We start from the raw sequence: 21,609 nt of genomic DNA, 5'->3' as shown, positions 1-21,609 counted from the left end.
CCACATGTGCCCTAACCATGATTCACCCAGCAAGCCCACTAAGAGGCGATACTCTGCCCATCTGAGGTGTTGCTTCATTGATCAGCAATCAAGCTCTTAGCGCTTGAGACGAAGGCCATGGAGCCATCTTCAGTTCCCAGGGCCAACTCGCTCCAATATCAAGCCGTGGCTGCAGGAGTGTGGGAGAGTGAGAAAGGGAGTAAGGTAGGGAGGGAGGGGAAGAGAGAAAGGATGGGAAAAAGAGAGAGGGAAGGAGAGAAGGGGAGAGAGGGAAGAAGAGAAGGGGAGAGAGGGAAGGAGGGAAGAGGAAGGAGTGAAGGAGGGAGAGGGAAAGAGAAGCAAGAGGGGAGGGGAAGGGGGGAGAGAGAGAGAGAGAGAGAGAGAGAAAGAAAAAGAGAGGAAGAGATGGAGAAGAAGATGGGTGCTTCTCCTGTGTGCACTGACCGGGAAACCCAGGACATCCACATACCAGCTGACACTCTACCACTGAGCCAACTGGCCAGGGCCCACTATGTTTACACTATGAGACTGTTTTTACTTCTCCATATAGCCAATATAGTTTCGGCATCTGAGGATTTGAAATGGACTATTTATGAACAATTCAAAAGTACATACGAAGTGACTGTGAAATTTTGTTAAGACATATAAACTATAAGCTCTGGAAAGCTGTTGTATTAGAAAAATATAATTTAGTCTGTGATAGCTAATCTAGATGACTATTCCAACATCCTTATTCCACGGCTATTTTCTATCTGAAGTCATGTATGCTAAAATGTAACTTCCATTACACCTTTTTAAAATTGATTTTAGGGGAAAGAGAGAGAGAAAGAGAAACATCAATTCGTTGCTCTACCTATTTATGCATTCATTGGTTAATTCTTTAATGTACTCTAACCAAGGATTGAACCCACAATCTTAGTGTATTGGGACAACATTCTAATCAACTGAGCTACCCAGCCAGGGCCTCCATTATACTTTTAAAGAAGTCACGACAAAAACTATATACTACAATGATACTCTTAGACATAGGGGTTTATAATATTGTTAAACACATCAACTACAAATGTCTACTACTAAAACAAAGATAAAAAAATACATACTCCCACCTGACTGATGGTGGTGCAATGGACAGAGTGTCAACCTGGGATGCTGACATCCTGGGTTCAAAACCTCAACGTTGTTGGACTGAGCACAGGATCATCACCATGATCCCATGGTCGCTGGCTTGAAGCCCAAGGTCGCTGATTTGAGCCCTCGGTCACTGGCTTGAGTAAGGGGTCACTGGCTCACCTGGACCCCCTACCCTGGTCAAGGCACATGTGAGAAGCAATCAATGAAAAACTAAAGAGACACAACTACAAGTTGATTCTCATCTCTTCCCTCACTCTCTCCCTTCCTATCTCTTTCTCTCTAAAAAAAAATATATATATATATCCCAAATCAAAGTTATATTTGAATATAATTATAAATGATTTTCTCTTTCCATCGCTTTAATAATAGAGAAGAAAGGAGGCAGAGGGCTGGGGAGGGAGGAAAACAGGCTAACATCTTTCCACTCTCCACAGATGGCCTTAGCTCTTAAAACCTGACCATGAGTAGAAAGAAACATAGAATAAGTGATCTCTTTGGACACTAAATAAAAGTAGAGGTGACTTGAGATATATCTTTTTTTTCCAGCTTGAAAGTCTTAAAATACTATGACTAATTCTCCCCAAATTAAACACTGGACTTTAAGGAATCCCTATTCTCTAGAGCATTAGCATGGCAGCTTATATTCCAGATGTTGTGAATATTCTAGTCATAGCCCATCTTCAATTGATTCATGAGCTAGAAAGTCTATGTTTAGTGTAGTTTTCCCCCAAGGCCTTTATTGCTATATCAGCATTAAACAATTCCACTCTGGCCTCACCTGTAAGGGTGATGTCTCCCAGCAAATCAAGAAGTTCTCCACCAGCAGAAGCTGGTTTGCTTGTAGGTGCAGTTGGAATAACAGGTGTTATGTCATTTCCTCCCAACAAATCCAATAAATCATTGGCCTAAACCAGAAAATAATATCTCAATTTATTAGTCATTTGCCTGATCTACATTTAACACAAAGCTCTTTCAACACTTAGAGATAAGGAAGAAAATCATCAATCAATCTAAGAACACTAAAGGGAATCTGCTAAGGGAATTATAAGATCATCAATGTCTCCAAATAATCTAGTGAAAAGCTACCTGGCTGGCAGGCTGTGGGCCAGTGGGTGGTGGTTTGGTCTCTAACGGAGCTGGTTCTGTCTCTCCATTTGTCTGAACAATCTCAGTAGGGCCATTTGTGGTCACTTTTTCCATGACAGGCATTCTCTCAAGCAGGGCAGACCTGAAAAAACTTTGAAGTTTAAACTCTAGACAGTTAACCTAGATCCCCCACCCAAAATCATTACTGTAACTATATTGGGAGTCAAGCTTGAAGAGCCATCTCCCCTCCCCACGCACACTAAAACAGAAGAAGGTGGATTATAAGAATCCATGACCTAAATTCCCAGCTGGATCAAGGGCAGGCAAGAAACCCTGAATGAACAAACAGTCCACCCAAGCCCTAAGAGACTGATACTTCTCAGTGGTATAGAAATCAGAATGAGAAAAAGGTAAATCAGTAAATATTAACAGATTCCAATTAAGAAGATATTGCAGAACAGAAGAAAAAAGAGATGGCATGCATCAAAATGTTAATAGTAATCATATCTGAATAAGATTCTCTGAAGAAAAAATACAACTCTCACTTCTTCAACAAAATAAAATGGAAAATGAAGATAACTTTCCATACCAAAAGAAAGGGAAGAAGGAGAATGAAAGACTAGTTAACTTCTTTCTTTAGAGACTAGGCAGGATAGAAGATAAACAAAACAGAAGCAGTCAAGCAATTAGAACTAAATAGGGCTGGGAAGTCCAGTTAATAAAGCATAAGGAATGAGTCCCCTTTAGGATTATGATGACAATCAGTTCCAGACGCTAAGAGACACAGGCATTGCTTAGTTTCTTTCACTTACCTCATATGGTCATATTTCTTAAAAAGTGCATTATATTCTACTGCCCTCTGCTGGAGTTCTACATCAATGCTGCTTCCATAGATGGAAACCACTTTCTTTATTCGGCTTTGGGAAAAAATGACAAACAAATTCAAATAGCAAAACAAGAAGATAGAATAATGATTAAATTTAAAAAGTTTTCTGTTAAAAATGATAAATACACACTTCTTAATTTACATAATCTTTCAAAAACAAAACATCTTTCCTTTATTTTCATTTATCTAACATAAACCTTAACACCATCATTCACCATTATACTTATTCTAATTGTAATTCTAGATTTCATTTGTTAAATAGTCAATGACTTAAAACTGCTAGGAAAATATATCAATCAAGTTGCTGTAAAAGAAGAAACTTATACTGTTCCTACTATTCTTTAATACCTTTAAAATAAGCTTTTTTTTTTTCAACAAATGAGGCATAACATAAGAATTTTATCAACAAAGTATCAATTACCTGATACCAAATTCTTATAGTTCACAATTTAAGAGTAAATCAAAAATATAATTTTTCACAAGACCTAACATAAAAAGTAAAAAGTCTAAGTGTGCCTTATATATATAGGCTTGGCTGGGAAACTGATCCAAAATTGACTTTTATTCAAAGTAGTAAACAGCAGAATTTAAAGACCACAACCCGTGTGATTTTCTTTTAGACATCTAAAAGTATTATAATAAACCAGAACCCTTATATGGGGAATAACTTAACTTTAAAAAAGAAAAAGGGCATTAGAAATCTGACTTTAGCCTGACCAGGCGGTGGCACAGTGGATGGAGAGTTGCACTGAGATGTGGAGGACCCAGGTTTAAAAGCCCAAGGTTGTCAGCTTGAGCGTGGGCTCATCTCGCTTGAGCATAGGCTCACCACCTTGAGCTTGGGATCATAGATATGTTCCCGTGGTCACTGGCTTGAGCCCAAAGGTCGCTGGCTTGAGCAAGGGGTCACTCGGTCTGCTGTAGCCCCAATGTCAAGGCACATGTGAGAAATCAATCAATGAATAACTAAGGTGCTGCAATGAACAATTAATGCTTTTCATCTCTCTCCCTTCCTGTCTGTCTATCCCTATCTGTCCCTCTTTCTATCTCTGTCACAAAAAAAAAAAAAGAAATCTTACTTTAAAAACATTTTTTGGCCCTGGCCAATTGGCTCAGAGGTAGAGCATCAGCCTAGTGTTTGGAAGTCCTGGGTTTGATTCCCGGCCAGGGCACACAGGAGAAGCGCCCATCTGCTTCTTCACCCCTCCCCTTCTTCTTTCTCTCTGACTCTCTCTTCTCCTCCCGCAGCTATTGCTCCATGGCCTCCGCCTTAGGCGCTAAAATGGCTCTGGTTGCAGCGAAGCAATGCCCCAGAGGAGCCAAGCATCGCCCCCTAGTGGGCATGCTGAGTGGATCTGGTTGGGCACATGCGGGAGTCTGTCTCTCTGCCTCCCTGCTTCTCACTTCGGAAGAATACAAAAAAACAAAGAAAACCCCACACTTTTTGCTCTCAAAGTAATTTATAACTAGGGGGATGAGAGAGTGCAAAATATAGATGTAATAAGGATTAAACACAAAATGATGATTGTAATTGTGGGAAAATAGGCGTACGCAATTCACTTTACTATTCTTCTTACTTTTGCCTTTGCTTGAAATTTTTCATAATAAAGTTTTTAAAAATTAAAAAACAACCTGTTGACCCTGCTTTTTCTACATACTCACTTTACAGTACAGGTGAATCGAGTAGAAAGCTTCATAATGGCAGTGAGGGCATAACCTCGTGTCACAGAGGTGGACATATTAGAGATTAGGACACTTTCTAAAATATCCAACACTTCATCTTCTGTTACCTAAGGAGGAAAAAAAAAAAAGACAATGTACAATGAATTGTAAAAAATAATTATCTCAAGTCACAGGATGCCACCAGAAAAGACAATCCTACCATCATTACCAACACTTCTAACACAAATTTGTGCTTTGCAGGGATAACTGGGTTTAAAAAAAAAAAGGAGTGGCAGATTCCCATTGGAGACTCAGAGGCATATTTATATCTTCGAGAGCCAGAAGTAAAGAAAGAAGAAAAGTTTTATACAGTTCAAATATTGTTACTACAACTTCTCAAGCCAGTCCTTTAATGAGCAAATGGGAACATGACTATATGCCTCATTTCTTCCTGTTTACATAAGCCTGAGAGTAAAAGGAACAATATGATTCAGCCTAACTGGGTGGGAAATGGATCCTAAAGTACTTTTTAAAAGTCTCATAATGGCTCAGTTAGTTCCATCTCAAAAATTGGTAGGTTTCCCAATATAATTCTGGCATTAACTCTTTAAAAGGTTTATAAGGAATCAACCTCAACTCCTCATTAAATACTACCCTTTTCCCCTCTAACCAAGAGTAACCAGGGGTACCTGAATAGGCTCTTCCTCTTCACACTGGCCAGATATGAGAAGATCTCCATATTCACCTATACACCATGCAGATACTTGTACCAAAGGTTGCTGTCAAAAGAAAATCACCAGTGATTTGTCAGGGATTTCAACCTTTACAAAATTAATGCAAATCACACAGGTCATCTAACCATAAAGGTCAAAATTGCACATCTAGAGTGTTAGTAATACAAACATACAGGAAAATAAAGTGTAATTTCCTCCCAAATTAGGGGGGGGGAGGCAAAGGAAGTTCTTACTTGAGAATAATCACCAAGAATTGCCTTGTATAAGCGCTGGACAGTGTAGGCATGCATCTCCACACTATTAGTTATTAACTGGATCAAGTTGGGGACTGCATCATCACGAACATAACTTCCTGCCTAAAAGGAAATGCAGACCGTTATCCCTAGAAACACACAGGAATGATAACAAATGTTAGCTATTATTGTGCCGGGAAAAAAAGGCTACTAAGCCCTAGTCAGGTAACAAAGCTAATTAGAGCATGTCCCCATAAGCCAAGGTTGCCAATTCAATCCCCAGTCAGAACACATAAAAGAATCAACCAATGATAAGTTGAACAAACCAATCAAGTCAAAGATGCCAACAGAAAGACAATCCTCGTCGGCCTGGCGTGCAGGGGACCCGGGTTCGATTCCCGGCCAGGGCACATAGGAGAAGCACCCATTTGCTTCTCCACCCCCCTCCCCTCCTTCCTCTCTGTCTCTCTCTTCCCCTCCTGCAGCCAAGGCTCCATTGGAGCAAAGATGGCCCAGGCGCTGGGGATGGCTCCTTGGCCTCTGCCCCAGGCGCTAGAGTGGCTCTGGTCACAGCAGAGCGACACCCCGGAGGGGCAGAGCATCGTCCCCTGGTGGGCAGAGCATCGCCCCTGGTGGGCGTGCCGGGTGGATCCCGGTCGGGCGCATGCGGGAGCCTGTCTGTCTCTCCCCGTTTCCAGCTTCAGAAAAATACAAAAAAAAAAAAAAAAGAAAGACAATCCTACAATTCTCTTCCCCCCACCCCTTCCTCTCTATCTCTAAAATAAATTTATTTTATTATTTTTTTAATAGTTGTTTCTTTTTTTTTTTTTAAGATTTTATTTATTCATTTCAGAGATGGGAGAGAGAGAGAGAGAAAAAGAAAGAGAGAAAGAGAAGGAGGAGGAGCCAGAAGTATCAACTCCCATATGTGCCTTGACCAGGCAAGCTCAGGGTTTTGAACCGGCAACCTCAGCAGTTTCAGGTTGACGCTTTATCCACTGAGCCACCACTGGTCAGGCTAAAAGAAATAAATTTAAAAAAATAAAAAATAAAAAAAATCTCCTCAGTTCAAAGTAAATGGAAAAGATAAAGACTTAAAATTTTAAGAGAGACCTTTTCTACACAAAATAGATAAGATACAAGGGTGGGCAAAAGTATGTAAATTACCAGCCATTATTATCTAAAAAATAAATCATAAGGATGTGAAATAATAATACAAAACTCAGAAGTATAAACCTACTTTTGCCAACCCCTATATAAGATTTTTAAAATTTAAGAGGTACATTCACTGGGAACTGAGCTACAACAAACTCTCCCCAGCATTCCCCAACACCCATGTTATAATCATATGAACTAGCTGTAGTAGTTACGTTACTCTGGAGGACGGTGAGAAGACGGTATACGAACGGCTTAAAAGGACATATTAAATAAGAAACAGAGAGTAACTTTTCAAAAACTTGAACTTATTTAAAACTTTACATTGTCCTTTAAAGACTAGAGTTTATAAATATTACAGAACCAACCATTAGTCCCAGGATTGGAAATATATTTTTTTTTTTTTTGACAGAGACAGAGAAAGAGTCAGAGAGAGGGATAGACAGGGACAGACAGACAGGAACGGAGAGATGAGAAGCATCAATCATTAGTTTTTCGTTGCGCATTGCAACACCTTAGTTGTTCATTGACTGCTTTCTCATATGTGCCTTCAGCAGACCAAGTAACCCCTTGCTCAAGCCAGCGACCTTGGGTCTAAGCTGGTGAGCTTTTGCTCAAACCAGATGAGCCCGCGCTCAAGCTGGCAACCTCGGAGTCTCGAACCTGGGTCCTCTGCATCCCAGTCCGATGCTCTATCCACTGCGCCACCGCCTAGTCAGGCAATACTTTGTATTTTATTATCCACCTCTTTCTTATTACTTGGTCTTTTTAATATCCTCTGGACTAGTGAAATCTGAGATACTATTTGCAACCATGGAACAAAGTAAAGCTATTTAACCTATGAGGAAAACTAAATTTTGGCCTTGTCAAAGCATTACAACAGCCAAACTGCACAGGACAGACACACAGAGAAAACTGTGCCTAATATCAACCCATCTGGGTCCCTCTGCCATTGCTGAATAGAAGAGCAGATATGATTTACAAAACTGTGACCAGGCCTAACCATGTGTACTTTGGGGAGAAAAAAAAATCTCAGGTGATTTAGACACCGCTCCTGTTAAGAAACACAAAGACAGCCTGACCAGGCAGTGGCACAGTGGATAGGGCATTGGACTGGGATACAGAGGACCCAGGTTTAAACCCCGAGGTCGCTGGCTTGAGCATGGGATCAAAGACATGACCCCCTGGTTGCTGGCTTGAGCCCAAGGTTGCTGGCTTGAGCAAGGGGTCACTTGGTCTGCTATAGCCACCCACCTCAGTCAAGGCATATAGGAGAAAGCAATCAATGAACTAAGGTGCCGCAATGAAGAATTGATGTTTCTCATCTCTCTCTTCCTGTCTGTATGTCCCTATCTGCTCTTCTGTCTCTCTCTCTCTTTCTCTGGTTGTCACAAAAAAACACAAAAATTCCACAAAGACAGAGGGAGAAGTTTGGGGAAAAGGTGAGCCCTGGCCAGTTGGATCAGCCTGGCATGCGGGGGACCCGGGTTCGATTCCCGGCCAGGGCACATAGGAGAAGCGCCCATTTGCTTCTCCACCCCCACCCCCTCTTTCCTCTCTGTCTCTCTCTTCCCCTCCCGCAGCCAAGGCTCCATTGGAGCAAAGATGGCCCGGGCGCTGGGGATGGCTCCTTGGCCTCTGCCCCAGGCACTAGAGTGGCTCTGGTCGCAACAGAGCGACGCCCCGGAGGGGCAGAGCATCGCCCCCTGGTGGGCAGAGCGTCGCCCCTGGTGGGCGTGCCGGGTGGATCCCAGTCGGGCGCATGCGGGAGTCTGTCTGTCTCTCCCCGTTTCCAGCTTCAGAAAAAAAAAAAAAGAAAAGGTGAGAAGTTAAAAAGCAGGTAATTTGTGGTGTAACTTAACATATACATTCTTATGGGAGAAAGTAGAATGCTTGAAATAAGAGAAACCATCAACAGGACCTAACTGACATCTATAGACCACTTCGTCCAACTATAGCAGAATACACCTCCTTCTCAAGCTCACATGGAACATTCACCAAGACAGACCAAATTATGAGGCATAAAAATAAAAATCTTAAATTAAAAAAAAATAGAAATCATACAGAATTAAACCACAAAGCCGTAACACAAAGATAGCTGAGCAATCCCAAAATAGCCAGAAATTACTAAAAACATCAGTATCTCTCATGAACATGGATGTGAAAATCCTTTAATAATATTAGCAAGTCAAACATGTATAAAAAGAATTATACACCACAATAATGTGGAATTTATTTCAGATATGGAAGGCTGGTTCAACAATCAAAAACCAATTATTGTAATCCCACACAATAACAAGCTAAGAAAATTCATATGCTCGTCATAAAAGAATACACGTCATAGGAAAAATGAAAAGTAGGAGCATTTCTGAAAATGGCTTTGAATTTTGATAAACATTTTTCTTCAGGAGCTCTCAATTTTCCCTTCTTTTGAGCCTTCAAAAACTAAACAAATGTGTCCTGATTCTTATCTTTTGTTAGAATACATTTCCCCATTTAGTAAGTAAGCTCTTCTATTAACTTTTTTTTTTTTCTGAAGCTGGAAACGGGGAGAGACAGTCAGTCAGACTCCCGCATGCGCCCGACTGGGATCCACCCGGCACGCCCACCAGGGGCCCAGGGGCCATGCTCTGCCCACCAGGGGGCGATGCTCTGCCCCTCTGGGGCATCGCTCTGTCGCGACCAGAGCCACTCTAGCGCCTGGGGCAGAGGCCAAGGAGCCATCCCCAGTGCACGGGCCATCTTTTGCTCCAATGAAACCTCGGCTGTGGGAGGGGAAGAGAGAGACAGAGAGGAAGGAGGGGGAGGGGTGGAGAAGCAGATGGGCGCTTCTCCTGTGTGCCCTAGCCAGGAATCGAACCCAGGACTTCTGCACGCCAGGCCGACACTCTACCACTGAGCGAACCGGCCAGGGCCTCTTCTATTAACTTTTAATGTTTAACAAAATTAATTCATTGTAGGTAAACTAGAAAACTAGTATGTCATAGACAAAATTCAACAGGAACAAATATATATATTTTTTTTCATGGGATCATTTCCTCCTACAGGTATTTCAGGATTTACTTAATGCTCATTTTAAAAACTTGAAGCTGTTTCCAGTTTTCCTGATTATATAAACAGTACTGGGATGAACACCTTTGTATATATGTATATTTTTAAAGATTTTATTTATTTATTTTAGAGAGGAGAGAGAGAGAGAGAGAGAAGGGGGGACGAACAGGAAGCATTAACTCTCATATCTGCCTTGACCAGACAAGCCCAGGGTTTTGAACCTGCGACCTCAGCATTCTAGGTCGACGCTTTATCCACTGCGCCACCACAGGTCAGGCTAAATATATGTTTTTGTACATGTGTCCTTTTATCTTTCCAAGATAAAGTCCTAAGAATTAAATCAATGAACTAAAAGGTATAAACTAAGACTTTTCATACCTATACTCTAGAAAGATGGCAACATTTTATACCCACTTAAAATGAAGAGTACTGCTTGTTTATTTTCTAACTAATACTGTACTAGGAATTCAGTTAAAAAGTGTAAGTGGCCTGACCTGTGGTGGCGCAGTGGATAAAGCCTTGACCTGGAAATGCTGAGGTCGCCGGTTCAAAACCCTGGGCTTGCCTGGTCAAGGCACATATGGGAGTTGATTCTTCCAGCTCCTACCCCCCCCCTCTCTGTCTCTCCCTCTCCTCTCTAAAATGAATAAATAAAATTAAAAAAAAAAAAAAGTGTAAGTGAAAAGTGATACTTCACTTTTATTTTTCTTTTTTATTTATTTATTTTTTATTTATTTTATTTATTCATTTTTAGAGAGGAGAGAGACAGAGGAGAGAGAGACAGAGAGAGAGAGAAAGGGGAGGAGCTGGAAGCATCAACTCCCATATGTGCCTTGACCAGGCAAGCCCAGGGTTTCGAACCGGCGACCTCAGCATTTCCAGGTTGACGCTTTATCCACTGCGCCACCACAGGTCAGGCACTTTTATTTTTCTTAAACTTTATTAGTAAGAGTATTTTTCAATGTTAACTAGTCATTTCCTTCCTTTGCGAACTGCCTGTTGAAATGCCAATTTTTCCATTCAAGTGTTTGAATTTCTTTTTTTTTTTCCCCAGGGACAGAGAGAGTGTCAGAGAGAGGGATAGACAGACAGGAACGGAGAGAGATGAGAAGCATCAATCATCAGTTTTTCATTGCGGCACCTTAGTTGTTCATTGATTGCTTTCTCATATGTGCCCTGACCGCGGGCCTTCAGCAGACCAAGTAACCCCTTGCTCGAGCCAGCAACCTTGGGTCCAAGCTGGTGGGCTTTACTCAAACCAGATGAGCCTGCACTCAAGCTGGCGACTTCGGGGTCTCGAACCTAGGTCCTCCACATCCCAGTCTGACACTCTATCCACTGCGTGACCGCCTGGTCAGGCTGAATTTATTAATTATAAATTATTTATATATCAAAATATTAATATGCTGTTATATGTTACAATGATTTCCCCTAGCTGTCATTTGCCTTTCAATTTCATAGATTTTTTTCCTTTTGCTATACTGTACAAGTTTTAAATTTTAATATAGTCAAATCTAAATGTTTTTCCTTTATGGTATCTACCTTTGGTGATGTGATTAGAACAGTTTTCTTTTTATTTTCTTAGTGCATACACGCATGCAAGAGAGACAGGGACAGACAGATAGGAAGGGAGATGAGAAGCAGCAACTTATAGTTGCGGTACTTTAGCTGTTCACTGATTGCTTCTTTTTTTTTTGTTTTGTTTTGTTTTTTATTTTATTTTTTTACAGAGACAGAGAGAGAGTCAGAGTGAGGGATAGACAGGGACAGACAGACAGGAACGGAGAGATGAGAAGCATCAATCATTAGTTTTTCGTTGTGCATTGCGACACCTTAGTTGCTCATTGATTGCTTTCTCATATGTGCCTTGACCGTGGGCCTTCAGCAGACCGAGTAACCCCTTGCTCGAGCCAGCGACCTTGGATCCAAGCTGGCGAGCTTTTTGCTCAAGCCAGATGAGCCTACGCTCAAACTGGCAACCTCAGGGTCTCGAACCTGGGTCTTCCGCATCCCAGTCTGACGCTCTATCCACTGCGCCACCGCCTGGTCAGGCACTGATTGCTTCTTATATGTGCCTTGACCAGGGCTGAGCCAGTGACCTTGCACTTCATGCCGGTGACCTTGGGCTCAAGCAAGCGACCATAGGGTAATGTCTAAGATCCCACGCTCAAGCGTGACTCCATGCTCAAGCCGGTGAGCCTATCCTCAAGTGGGACAAGCCTGCACTCCCCACGCTCAAGCCAGCAATTCCAACGTTTCAAATTCTTTTCCCAAATCTTTGCGTGGCTAATTTCATAAGTTCTCTACTCAACTGTTAGCTCCTCTGAGTGACCTGCCCTGACCACTCCACCTAAAATACTCGGCCCATCGCCCCACATCCCAATCTCTCCTGCCGGCATCACAGTCCCTCTGCTGCTTTAGTGTTTCTCACAACATTTCCCCTGCCTGACAGTACAGTACCTATTTCCCCATGAATTTCCTACCTCCCCCACTAGAACACAAAGTACGGCTTTCTTTGTCTGCCTTAATCAAGCAGATCCAGAATTTAGTATATGCTGACTCAGAAAAAGCTACTTACCGTTGTCAGAACACGCATAATTGTGTCTATATGCCACCGTTTGGAAGGTGCATACCTAAGAAAATGGAACCAAGTGAAAAAATTAGATCCTGTATATTATACTGTGCTCAGTAACTTTCAAAAATCCTGCCTAAGGTCATTAAGTGATTATATCTGGAGACACATCACCTTCAAAACTAGCAGAGACACCCATTTCATAGCACGATGAAACACCACACTATCCAACTCAGATGATTCCCATAGTGTTGCAATAGGAGTTCCTGAGCTAAGAAACGGGCTATGTCTCAGAAAAGAATTCATGAAGTCAAGGCAGAAGAGGATCGAGTGGAAAGAAGACAAGGGACTGTTCCCAGACCCATGCAACAGGACTAGGAAACTGTCCTCTTAAATTCACAGTGGAAAGTGGAGAAATAACCATACTACTAAAATCTTGAGGTATTTCCTCCTAAAAGTTTTACTCAGAACCACAATTCAGACGCTGAAACTTTTCTATATCCTCATAAAAAAAGGATCTAATAGATAGGAGATAAAACAACAGATTATAGCAGGATTATAAATCCCAGGTTTTATAAAAAGTGGGATTTTTTCTTTTCTTTTTTTTTCTCTTAGTACACTTAAACGCTGGCGATAATGGCCTTCTCAAAGCTATTTTCTGACTGGGAGCTGGAAATAAGTTATGTGGCTTAAACATGTTTACAACACTTCCCCCGTGTTTTGAAGATGCTTTTAAAAGTTCAAAGCATCTTTTACCAATCAAGAAAATATTAAATCTTACTTTTCTGCAGCAAGAAAGATTCCAGATGCACAGTCTGCTTTAAATTCTGGCTCACATGAATCCAGAAAATAAAGTAATTCCTTCATCATGCCTCGAATATTATTCCCATTTACCAGGGCAAAACTCAATTCCATTGCACGCCTTGCAAGGAAAAAAATTAAACAAAAGAAAACAGTTATATTTACTGTGGAATGAAACAAAGACCCAGGTGTATTTTCGCTGAACACCAAGGACGGGCAGATGTGTTAATGATCCTTGCACGATCCGATCCTGTGATCCCAATGATAACAAGTTATCAAAGTCAGTTCTTCTATCTTGAATAGTCATTCAACTTTCTTCAAATATCCCTAAGAGAAACACACTGGCCAAAAATGCAGTTTGGGTTCAGTGATCTATTCTATGAAATTGAAATTCAGGATACTTAAAAGGCTCACTAAAAGAGGAAACAAAATTATTACCCAAAGATAGTATCTCTCTACGTTATTCCTTAAAAATGTAATATATAGAGTCATCATACTCTTTTATTACACCCACTTCTGCCCAAAGATGATGTAACACGGTTCACATCAAGCTCAGTTGTTCACAGTGTCATCCCCATATGCCAAGATTGCAGGTTCAATCCCTGGTCAGGGCACAATGAATGCATAAATAAGTGCAACAACAAATCAATGTTTTGCTTTTCCTCTCCCTTCTTCTCTCTCTCAAATCAATAATTTTTAAAAAAACGGCATGTGGAAAATTAGAAAAAAAGCCTGAGGGCATTACACTAAGTGCCTAAAACCAGAAAGAGAAAGACAAATACTGTCTATCGCTTAAAAGTGAAAGCAAAAAAAAAAAAAGTGGAAGCAAAAAAGCCAAACATCACAAAGAAGACTAGAATGGTGGTTACCAGGGCTGAGGGTGGGGAAGAAGGGGAGAGGACAGCCAGAGGGTACAAACTTCCAGTTATAAGATGATTAAGTTCTGGGGATCTAATGTGTGCCTAGTGATTAAAGTTATCGATAGTAATGCTGTATTATATACTTGAAATTTGCTAAGAAAGTAGACCCTAAATGTTCTCAGCACACACACAAAAAAGTAGTAGTTATGTAATGTGATGCAGGTATTAACTAATATAACTGTTCTGTAATTCATAACTGTGTCAAACACATTGTACATCTTAAACTTATACAATGTTATAGGTCAATTATATCCCAATAAAGCTGGGAAAAAAACAAAACAAAAAAAAGAGTGAAAACCACAAAAAGGAAAAAAAGGCATATACTATGAGAACAAATAAGTTTGTTTTTTTTTTTTTTGTATTTTTCTGAAGCTGGAAACGGGGAGAGACAGTCAGACAGACTCCCGCATGCACCTGACTGGGATCCACCCGGCACGCCCACCAGGGGCGACGCTCTGCCCACCAGGGGGCGATGCTCTGCCCATCCGGGGCATCGCTCTGTTGCGACCAGAGCCACTCTGGCGCCTAGGGCAGAGGCCAAGGAGCCATCCCCAGTGCCCGGGCCATCTTTGCTCCAATGGAGCCTTGGCTGCGGGAGGGGAAGAGAGAGACAGAGAGGAAGGAGGGGGGGGGGTGGAGAAGCAAATAGGCACCTCTCCTATGCACCCCGGCCGGGAATCGAACCCGGGTCCCCCGCACGCCAGGCCGACGCTCTTACCGCTGAGCCAACTGGCCAGGGCTGAGAACAAATAAGTTTCTATACCTGCCTATCAAATTTGACAACCAAGGTAGAATGGAAAGGTTTAACACAAAAGTTATAAGGTTACTATATGCATCTTTTCATATTTAGTCAGTATTTTCAAACATGGTATACAAACTGACTTTCAAAAGTATCAATTTAATAAGTAGAAAGTATTGTCATCTTATAGAAATATAATAGTTAATAATTATATAATGCTTAAGAACTTTAGTTACATTAATCCAGTTAATCCTGCATAACCCTGTAAGGTGGGTGCTGTTGTACCTACATTTTACATTTGGGACAACTGAGGCACTAAAAGGTTAAGCAACTAGACCATGTTGATTAAGGGCAAGGACAGGAGTTGAAGTAAGCCAGGATGGCTCCAGAGTTTGAGCTCTTACTATTACAGAGCCTGTCAAAGAGACAGGCTTTACTTTTAAAATGCAAAGCCCAGAAACAAGGTATAGAGGAACAACAAAATACGAGTCAGGCCTCATTTCTATTCCCAGGTCGGCGCTGTACAAGGGAGAAGGTTTTGAGTAAAATCATTTGACTCCTTTGGGACTATATTTTAACTAACTGTTAAATGAGGACAGAAGTAATTGCCTCATCTCACTGGTGTACTCAGAGAACTGAGAGGGTGTTTACAGATCCTTTGCAAAGCACTATGTAAAAGTTGTTACTAAGTTTAGGTCTTGTCTTTACATTGTTCTCCGTAAAAAGAAAACTCAATATATATAAATGTTAGTTGATTTCAGAGATCATTTCTCTCTTTTTTTTAATTCAGTGGGGGGAGGAGAGACAGAGGGACAGACTCTTGCATGCACCCCGACTGGAATCCACCTGGCAAGCCCACTAGGGGGTGATTCTCTGCCTATCTGGGGCACTGTTCCATTGTTTAACAACCAAGCTCATCTTAGCGCCTAAAGTGGAGGCCATGGAGTCATCCCCAGTGCCTGGGGTCAACTCACTGCAAATGAGCCATGGGGAAGAGAGAGAGAGAGAGAGACAGACAGACAGAAAAGTGAGAGGGTGAGTGATGGAGAAGCAGATGGGCACTTCTCTTGTATGCCCTGACAGAGAATCGAACCCAGGATATCCATAAGCTGAGCTGGGCTGATGCTCTACCACTGAGCCAAACAGCCAGGGCCCAGAGATCATTTAAAATCTAATTTGTTCTGGATCTGAACATACAACCATCACTAAAAGTTCACTGGGACCACCTGTAGCTAGGTTTCAATAACATCTACAATTCTTCTAAGAAGAGAATTAGTAGAGTTACTCCATGGAGTAACTAATAAAATAAATAAAATTAAGTATGTAAATAAATAATAATAAATTCTTATTATCTTTTTTAAAATTTTTATTTATTGATTTTTTTTTTAAGGTTTATGTTTCTTTATTCTTTGGATTTCTACGCTGTGTCAGTCAGGAAATGCCAGGAAATACTGCCTTAATAGTCAACCTCAACTCTCAGTGGCTTAAGGTAACAAAGGTGGGGTTCTCATTCTCTGCTGTGCAGTGTGGGTTGGCAGGAGAACGCAGCTCATTCAGCCAGATTTTCCAAGCTGTTGGTATGTAGTTGTTTGTATATATATTTTTTACAATCCCTTGTATTTCTGTGTAGTCAGTCGTTACTTTTCCTCTTGCATTTTTGGTTTTATTTACTTTGGTATTCTCTCATTTTTTTTCGTGATGAGTTTGGTTAAAGGTTTGTCAGTCTTGTTTATCTTTTCAAAGGACCAGCTCTTGGTTTCACTGATCTTTTGTATTGTTTTTCTCAGACTCTATTTCATTTATTTCTGCTCTGATCCTTATTATTTCCTTTTTTCTATCCACTGGAGCTTTGTTTGTTTTTCTTTCTTATTTATTGATTTTAGTGAGAGAGAAAGGAAGAGAGAGAGAGAAACAGAAACACAGAATTATTCCTGTATGTGCCCTGACTGGGGATTGAACCAGCAACCTCTGCACTTCAGGACAATGCTCCACCAACTGAGCAATCTGGCCAGGGCATAAAATTTTTAAAAAAATGAAAATAGTTATGCGTTCTGAAAGTGCTGTTACCTAACATCATTCCTAGAGGTACTGTTCTAGGAAACACGGCTGTCTCTAGTATCTCGGGGCAAGAGCACTGTGATAAAGCGTGTGCTGTCAGTAGTGAGTTTCAGCATCGTGCTAAAACACTTGGCCGATGGATCACTCCACATTTTCATCCTCCAACACACAAAGCACAGTATCTCTGTTAAGTAATCTTTTGCCTAGCTTATCTTTATCTGTTTTATTTACCAAAGAATAAAGGACAACTTCAGTGTATACTTAAGTATTACTTATTGGCCTCCTTCATTGACCCAAAGTTTCTCCCTGCTAGTCCTTTCTAAAAAAGGATTTCCTCTGCAGAGAATTCATCTGTGAAAATGATGACAATACAGAAACATCAGCATTCTCACTTTCAAAACTATTACACAGCTATCAGGTGGGCTGGAGGCAGAGAACTTTCAATAATTTGTTACCGTTTTATTGAGACATCCAAATCTTTGAGACAGTCCACAATTGTGCTTCTGTGCCTCTGCACGGCATTATGATCTGTCTGCACAGTCTTCAACAAAGATGTCAGAGCTACATATCTGGATGAAATAAAGTTGCAGAAGAACAGAATTAAAATGTTGAATTCAAGGTAGTTTTCTTCTGCCTAAGTGATGACAAAAAAGGTCTAAAGACTAAGGGAAAGCACATATTTTTAAACATTTAAAAGAAAGACAGTGACTATAATGATAACATCCCCCCCAAGCTGGAAATGGGGAGGCAGTCAGACAGACTCCTGCATGCGCCCGACCGGGATCCACCCGGCATGCCCACCAGGGGGCGATGCTCTACCCATCTGGGGCATCGCTCTGCTGCAATCAGAGCCATCCTAGAGCCTGAGGCAGAGGCCACAGAGCCATCCTCAGCGCCCGGGCCAACTTTGCTCCAATGGAGCCTCGGCTGCGGGAGGGGAAGAGAGAGACAGAGAGGAAGAAGAGGGGGAGGGGTGGCGAAGCAGATAGGCACCTCGCCTGTGTGCCCTGGCCGGGAATCAAACCCAGGACTCCTGTACGCCAGGCCAACGCTCCACCACTGAGCCAACCGGCCAGGGCTATGATAACATTTTAAAGGCACAATAGACACTATAATCTATAGTAGTAGCAACCAGGAGAAGCTTTGGACTTAAACTATTTGCATTCATTGTCAAGTTCACTGAAACTCCTAAAAGTGATTGATTCAATTATTTCCAAGTTCTTTCAAACAGTGGAACATAATAAGCATACAGTACGTCTTTTTAGGCCGGGGTCGGGAATTTTTTGGGGTGAGAGCCATGAACGCCACATATTTTACAATGTAATTCTGTGAGAGCCATACAATGACCCGTGTACATTACGTATTATCCAATAGAAATTTGGTGTTGTCCAGGAGGACAGCTGTGATTGGCTCCAGCCACCCGCAACCATGAACATGAGCGGTAGGAAATAAATGGATTGTAATACATAAGAATGTTTTATATTTTTAACGTTATTTTTCTTTTTATTAAAGATTTGTCTGCGAGCCAGATGCAGCCATCAAAAGAGCCACATCTGGCTCACAAGCCATAGGTTCCCAACCCGTTTTAGGCTGCAGCCCCAAAATGAAAGAAATCTGTATTTTCTCTGCTTTAACGTGAACTCATAAAAAATTGAGTGAAAGGTCCAAGTATTTAAAAATTCTTTTGGAAGAGAAGAGAATTCAGGATACTACCATAATTATTTCAACATTTTTTAAAGCTTAACATGATAAGAAAAAATTATTCTGATTAAAAGTGAAAAAAGGCAAACAGGATATACTACAAAATAAAAGATAATAAATTCATCTACTTTAAAAAACTAACTGGAACTGACATATTCCACATTTGTGTCCTGAAATGCTATTGTTTTTGGTGTTTTTATTTTTGACAGAGACATAGAGAAAATCAGAGAGAGGGATAGATAGGGATAGACAGACAGGAAGGGAGAAAGATGAGAAGCATCAATTCTTTACTACATCACCTTAGTTGTTCATTGACTGCTCTCTCATATGTGCCTTGACCAGGGACCAAGTGACTCCTTGCTCAAGCCAGCAACCCTGGCCTCAAGCTGGTATGCCTTGCTCAAACCAGAGGAGCCCGTGCTCAAGCTGGTGACCTCGGGGTTTCGAACCTGGTCCTCCGCATCACAGTCCAACGCTCTATCCACTGCACCACCGCCTGCCTGGTCAGGCTTTTGGTGGTTTTTTTATTTTTTTATTTTAGAGAGGAGAGTAAGAGAGAGAGAGAGAGAGAGAACAGGGAGGAGCAGGAAGCATCAACTCCCATATATGCCATGACCAGGCAAGCCGGGGGTTTCAAACTGGTGACCTCAACATTCCAGGTTGATGCTTTATCCACTGCGCCACCACAGGTCAGGCACTGTATTCTTCTTCTTACTTCAGAGCAGAGGTCAGCAAACTACAAGCTACCAGCAAAAATCCAGCCCTCTGCTGTCTGGTTTTATAAGTCAATTTTTATCAGAACAGCCACATTCACCATTTATATAGTGTATGACCTGTTTTCATGCCCCAAGGCATGGCTGAATAATTGCCACAGAGCCTAAAATATTGACCATCTGGCCCCTTATAGAAAAGGCTTGCTGACTGCTGATTTATAGTATAAATAGGAAAAAGAAAAAAAATTAAACCATGAGGTAAAGCCTCAATTTTTTTTAAAAAAACAGTAGTTTTAAGACCATGCTAAAAATAGAAACCCTGAGTTACCTCAACTAAAGTTTTAGACACATCCCTCAATACATGTATGATCTTGAGCAAAGTCACTCTTGAAAACACTGAGTTTATAACAACAAAATACAAGTCATTTTTCAGTTGCTTTACCTTATATTCTTGTCATTATTCAATAAGAAACGACCCAGGATATTTATGGCTAAGACCTAAAGAAAAATAACATAGGTTAAAAATCTAGGAAAATTAAATATTAATATTTTTTCAAGGTTTAGTCCCTGGCCTCTGTTGTATGTGAACTCTTTAAAGCTGGTAGTTGGTATTTTATAGACTGGAAAAACAAAAAGTTCTGAAGATAAATGATGGTGTTGGTTGCAGAACAATATGACTGTACTTAATGCCACTGAACTTAAAAATGATTAAAATGGTAAATTTTATGCTATGTAAATTCTACCACAATTTTTAAAGCATGAGGATTATCTCTATACATGAATATGGACTAACTCCAATATAATGTTAGGTGAAAAAAGGTGCAGATTGATATATACAATTGTTAGCATTTTGTCTGAAAGGTGGGGAGAGGAAAAGAACTAGCCTAAGTTACTTTGGTTAATACACAGATACTGTATTGTAGTTAGTAAACTTGTTTTTATAAAACTATAGGCTAGCTATTCTTATATTAATAAATGACTGAAAGAATGAATAAATTCATGAAGGAGAATTCTTCCTTACAAAGAATGCCAATTACTTAATAAGAAAATGAAGGAAGTAGAAAGAATCATTAGAACACCATACTAACAACGGTTGCAGACAAGATCTTCTGATGGATACTAACACTGATGGGCAAAAGTCTGAGGAAAACAAGGTACCTTCATAGTCTTAAAACATCTCCCCAAAAATATATACTTATTTTTTTGTATTTTTCTGAAGCTGGAAACGGGGAGAGACAGTCAGACAGACTCCCGCATGCGCCCGACCGGGATCCACCCGGAACGCCCACCAGGGGCGATGCTCTGCCCACCAGGGGGCGATGCTCTGCCCCTCCGGGGCGCCGCTCTGCCGCGACCAGAGCCACTCTAGCGCCTGGGGCAGAGGCCAAGGAGCCATCCCCAGCACCCAGGCCATCTTTGCTCCAATGGAACCTCGGCTGCGGGAGGGGAAGAGAGAGGCAGAGAGGAAGAAGGGGGGGGGGGTGGAGAAGCAAATGGGCGCTTCTCCTATGTGCCCTGGCCGGGAATTGAACCCGGGTCCCCCGCACGCCAGGCCGACACTCTACCGCTGAGCCAACCAGCCAGGGCTTCCCCCCAAATATTTTTAACTACAAAAGGAAAATTTTACAGTTTAGAGTTACAGTAGACACCACCTTAATCAAATGATCAAGTTCAAGACCATCAGTAGTTGCCCTGGCAGGTTGGCTCAGTGGTAGAGTGTCGGCCTAGCGTGCGGAGGACCCGGGTTCGATTCCCGGCCAGGGCACACAGGAGAAGCGCCCATTTGCTTCTCCACCCCTCCGCCACGCTTTCCTCTCTGTCTCTCTCTTCCCCTCCCGCAGCCAAGGCTCCATTGGAGCAAAGATGGCCCGGGCGCTGAGGATGGCTCTGTGGCCTCTGCCTCAGGCGCTAGAGTGGCTCTGGTCGCAATATGGCGACGCCCAGGATGGGCAGAGCATCGCCCCCTGGTGGGCGTGCCGGGTGGATCCTGGTCGGGCGCATGCGGGAGTCTGTCTGACTATCTCTCCCCGATTCCAGCTTCAGAAAAATGAAAAGAAAAAAAAAAAAAAAAAAAGACCATCAGTAGTGAGACAAACAGACATAGCATGTACCTCCGGATACAATACTGAGAAAAGCACATCACTGCTATGAAAATCTTGATTAAAAA

The 21,609-nt window shown here is 41.6% G+C and overlaps 1 protein-coding gene and 1 non-coding gene across 4 annotated transcripts in view; both read right to left on the bottom strand.

Moving 5' to 3' along the window:
• Nucleotides 1-21,609, bottom strand: part of AP1G1 (adaptor related protein complex 1 subunit gamma 1) — a 94,662-nt gene that overhangs the window by 14,219 nt on the left and 58,834 nt on the right. For all 3 annotated transcript variants that reach the window (XM_066242072.1, XM_066242071.1, XM_066242070.1), the window contains 10 exons: nucleotides 19,885-19,940; nucleotides 17,484-17,597; nucleotides 13,292-13,432; nucleotides 12,517-12,571; nucleotides 5,733-5,855; nucleotides 5,455-5,544; nucleotides 4,766-4,893; nucleotides 3,030-3,134; nucleotides 2,218-2,359; nucleotides 1,910-2,036 (listed from right to left, as the gene is read on the bottom strand). In XM_066242072.1, the coding sequence (XP_066098169.1) occupies nucleotides 1,910-2,036; nucleotides 2,218-2,359; nucleotides 3,030-3,134; nucleotides 4,766-4,893; nucleotides 5,455-5,544; nucleotides 5,733-5,855; nucleotides 12,517-12,571; nucleotides 13,292-13,432; nucleotides 17,484-17,597; nucleotides 19,885-19,940 (1,081 nt within the window). The remainder of the gene's footprint in view (nucleotides 1-1,909; nucleotides 2,037-2,217; nucleotides 2,360-3,029; nucleotides 3,135-4,765; nucleotides 4,894-5,454; nucleotides 5,545-5,732; nucleotides 5,856-12,516; nucleotides 12,572-13,291; nucleotides 13,433-17,483; nucleotides 17,598-19,884; nucleotides 19,941-21,609) is intronic.
• LOC136313823 (small nucleolar RNA SNORD71) lies at nucleotides 17,116-17,199 on the bottom strand. Its single transcript, XR_010727250.1, has one exon. It is a non-coding gene; the product is annotated as a small nucleolar RNA SNORD71 (small nucleolar RNA).

Source organism: Saccopteryx bilineata, chromosome 9, assembly GCF_036850765.1.
Source record: "Saccopteryx bilineata isolate mSacBil1 chromosome 9, mSacBil1_pri_phased_curated, whole genome shotgun sequence".
NCBI classification, from domain to species: domain Eukaryota; kingdom Metazoa; phylum Chordata; class Mammalia; order Chiroptera; family Emballonuridae; genus Saccopteryx; species Saccopteryx bilineata.
This window is presented reverse-complemented; position numbering and strand designations above follow the sequence as displayed.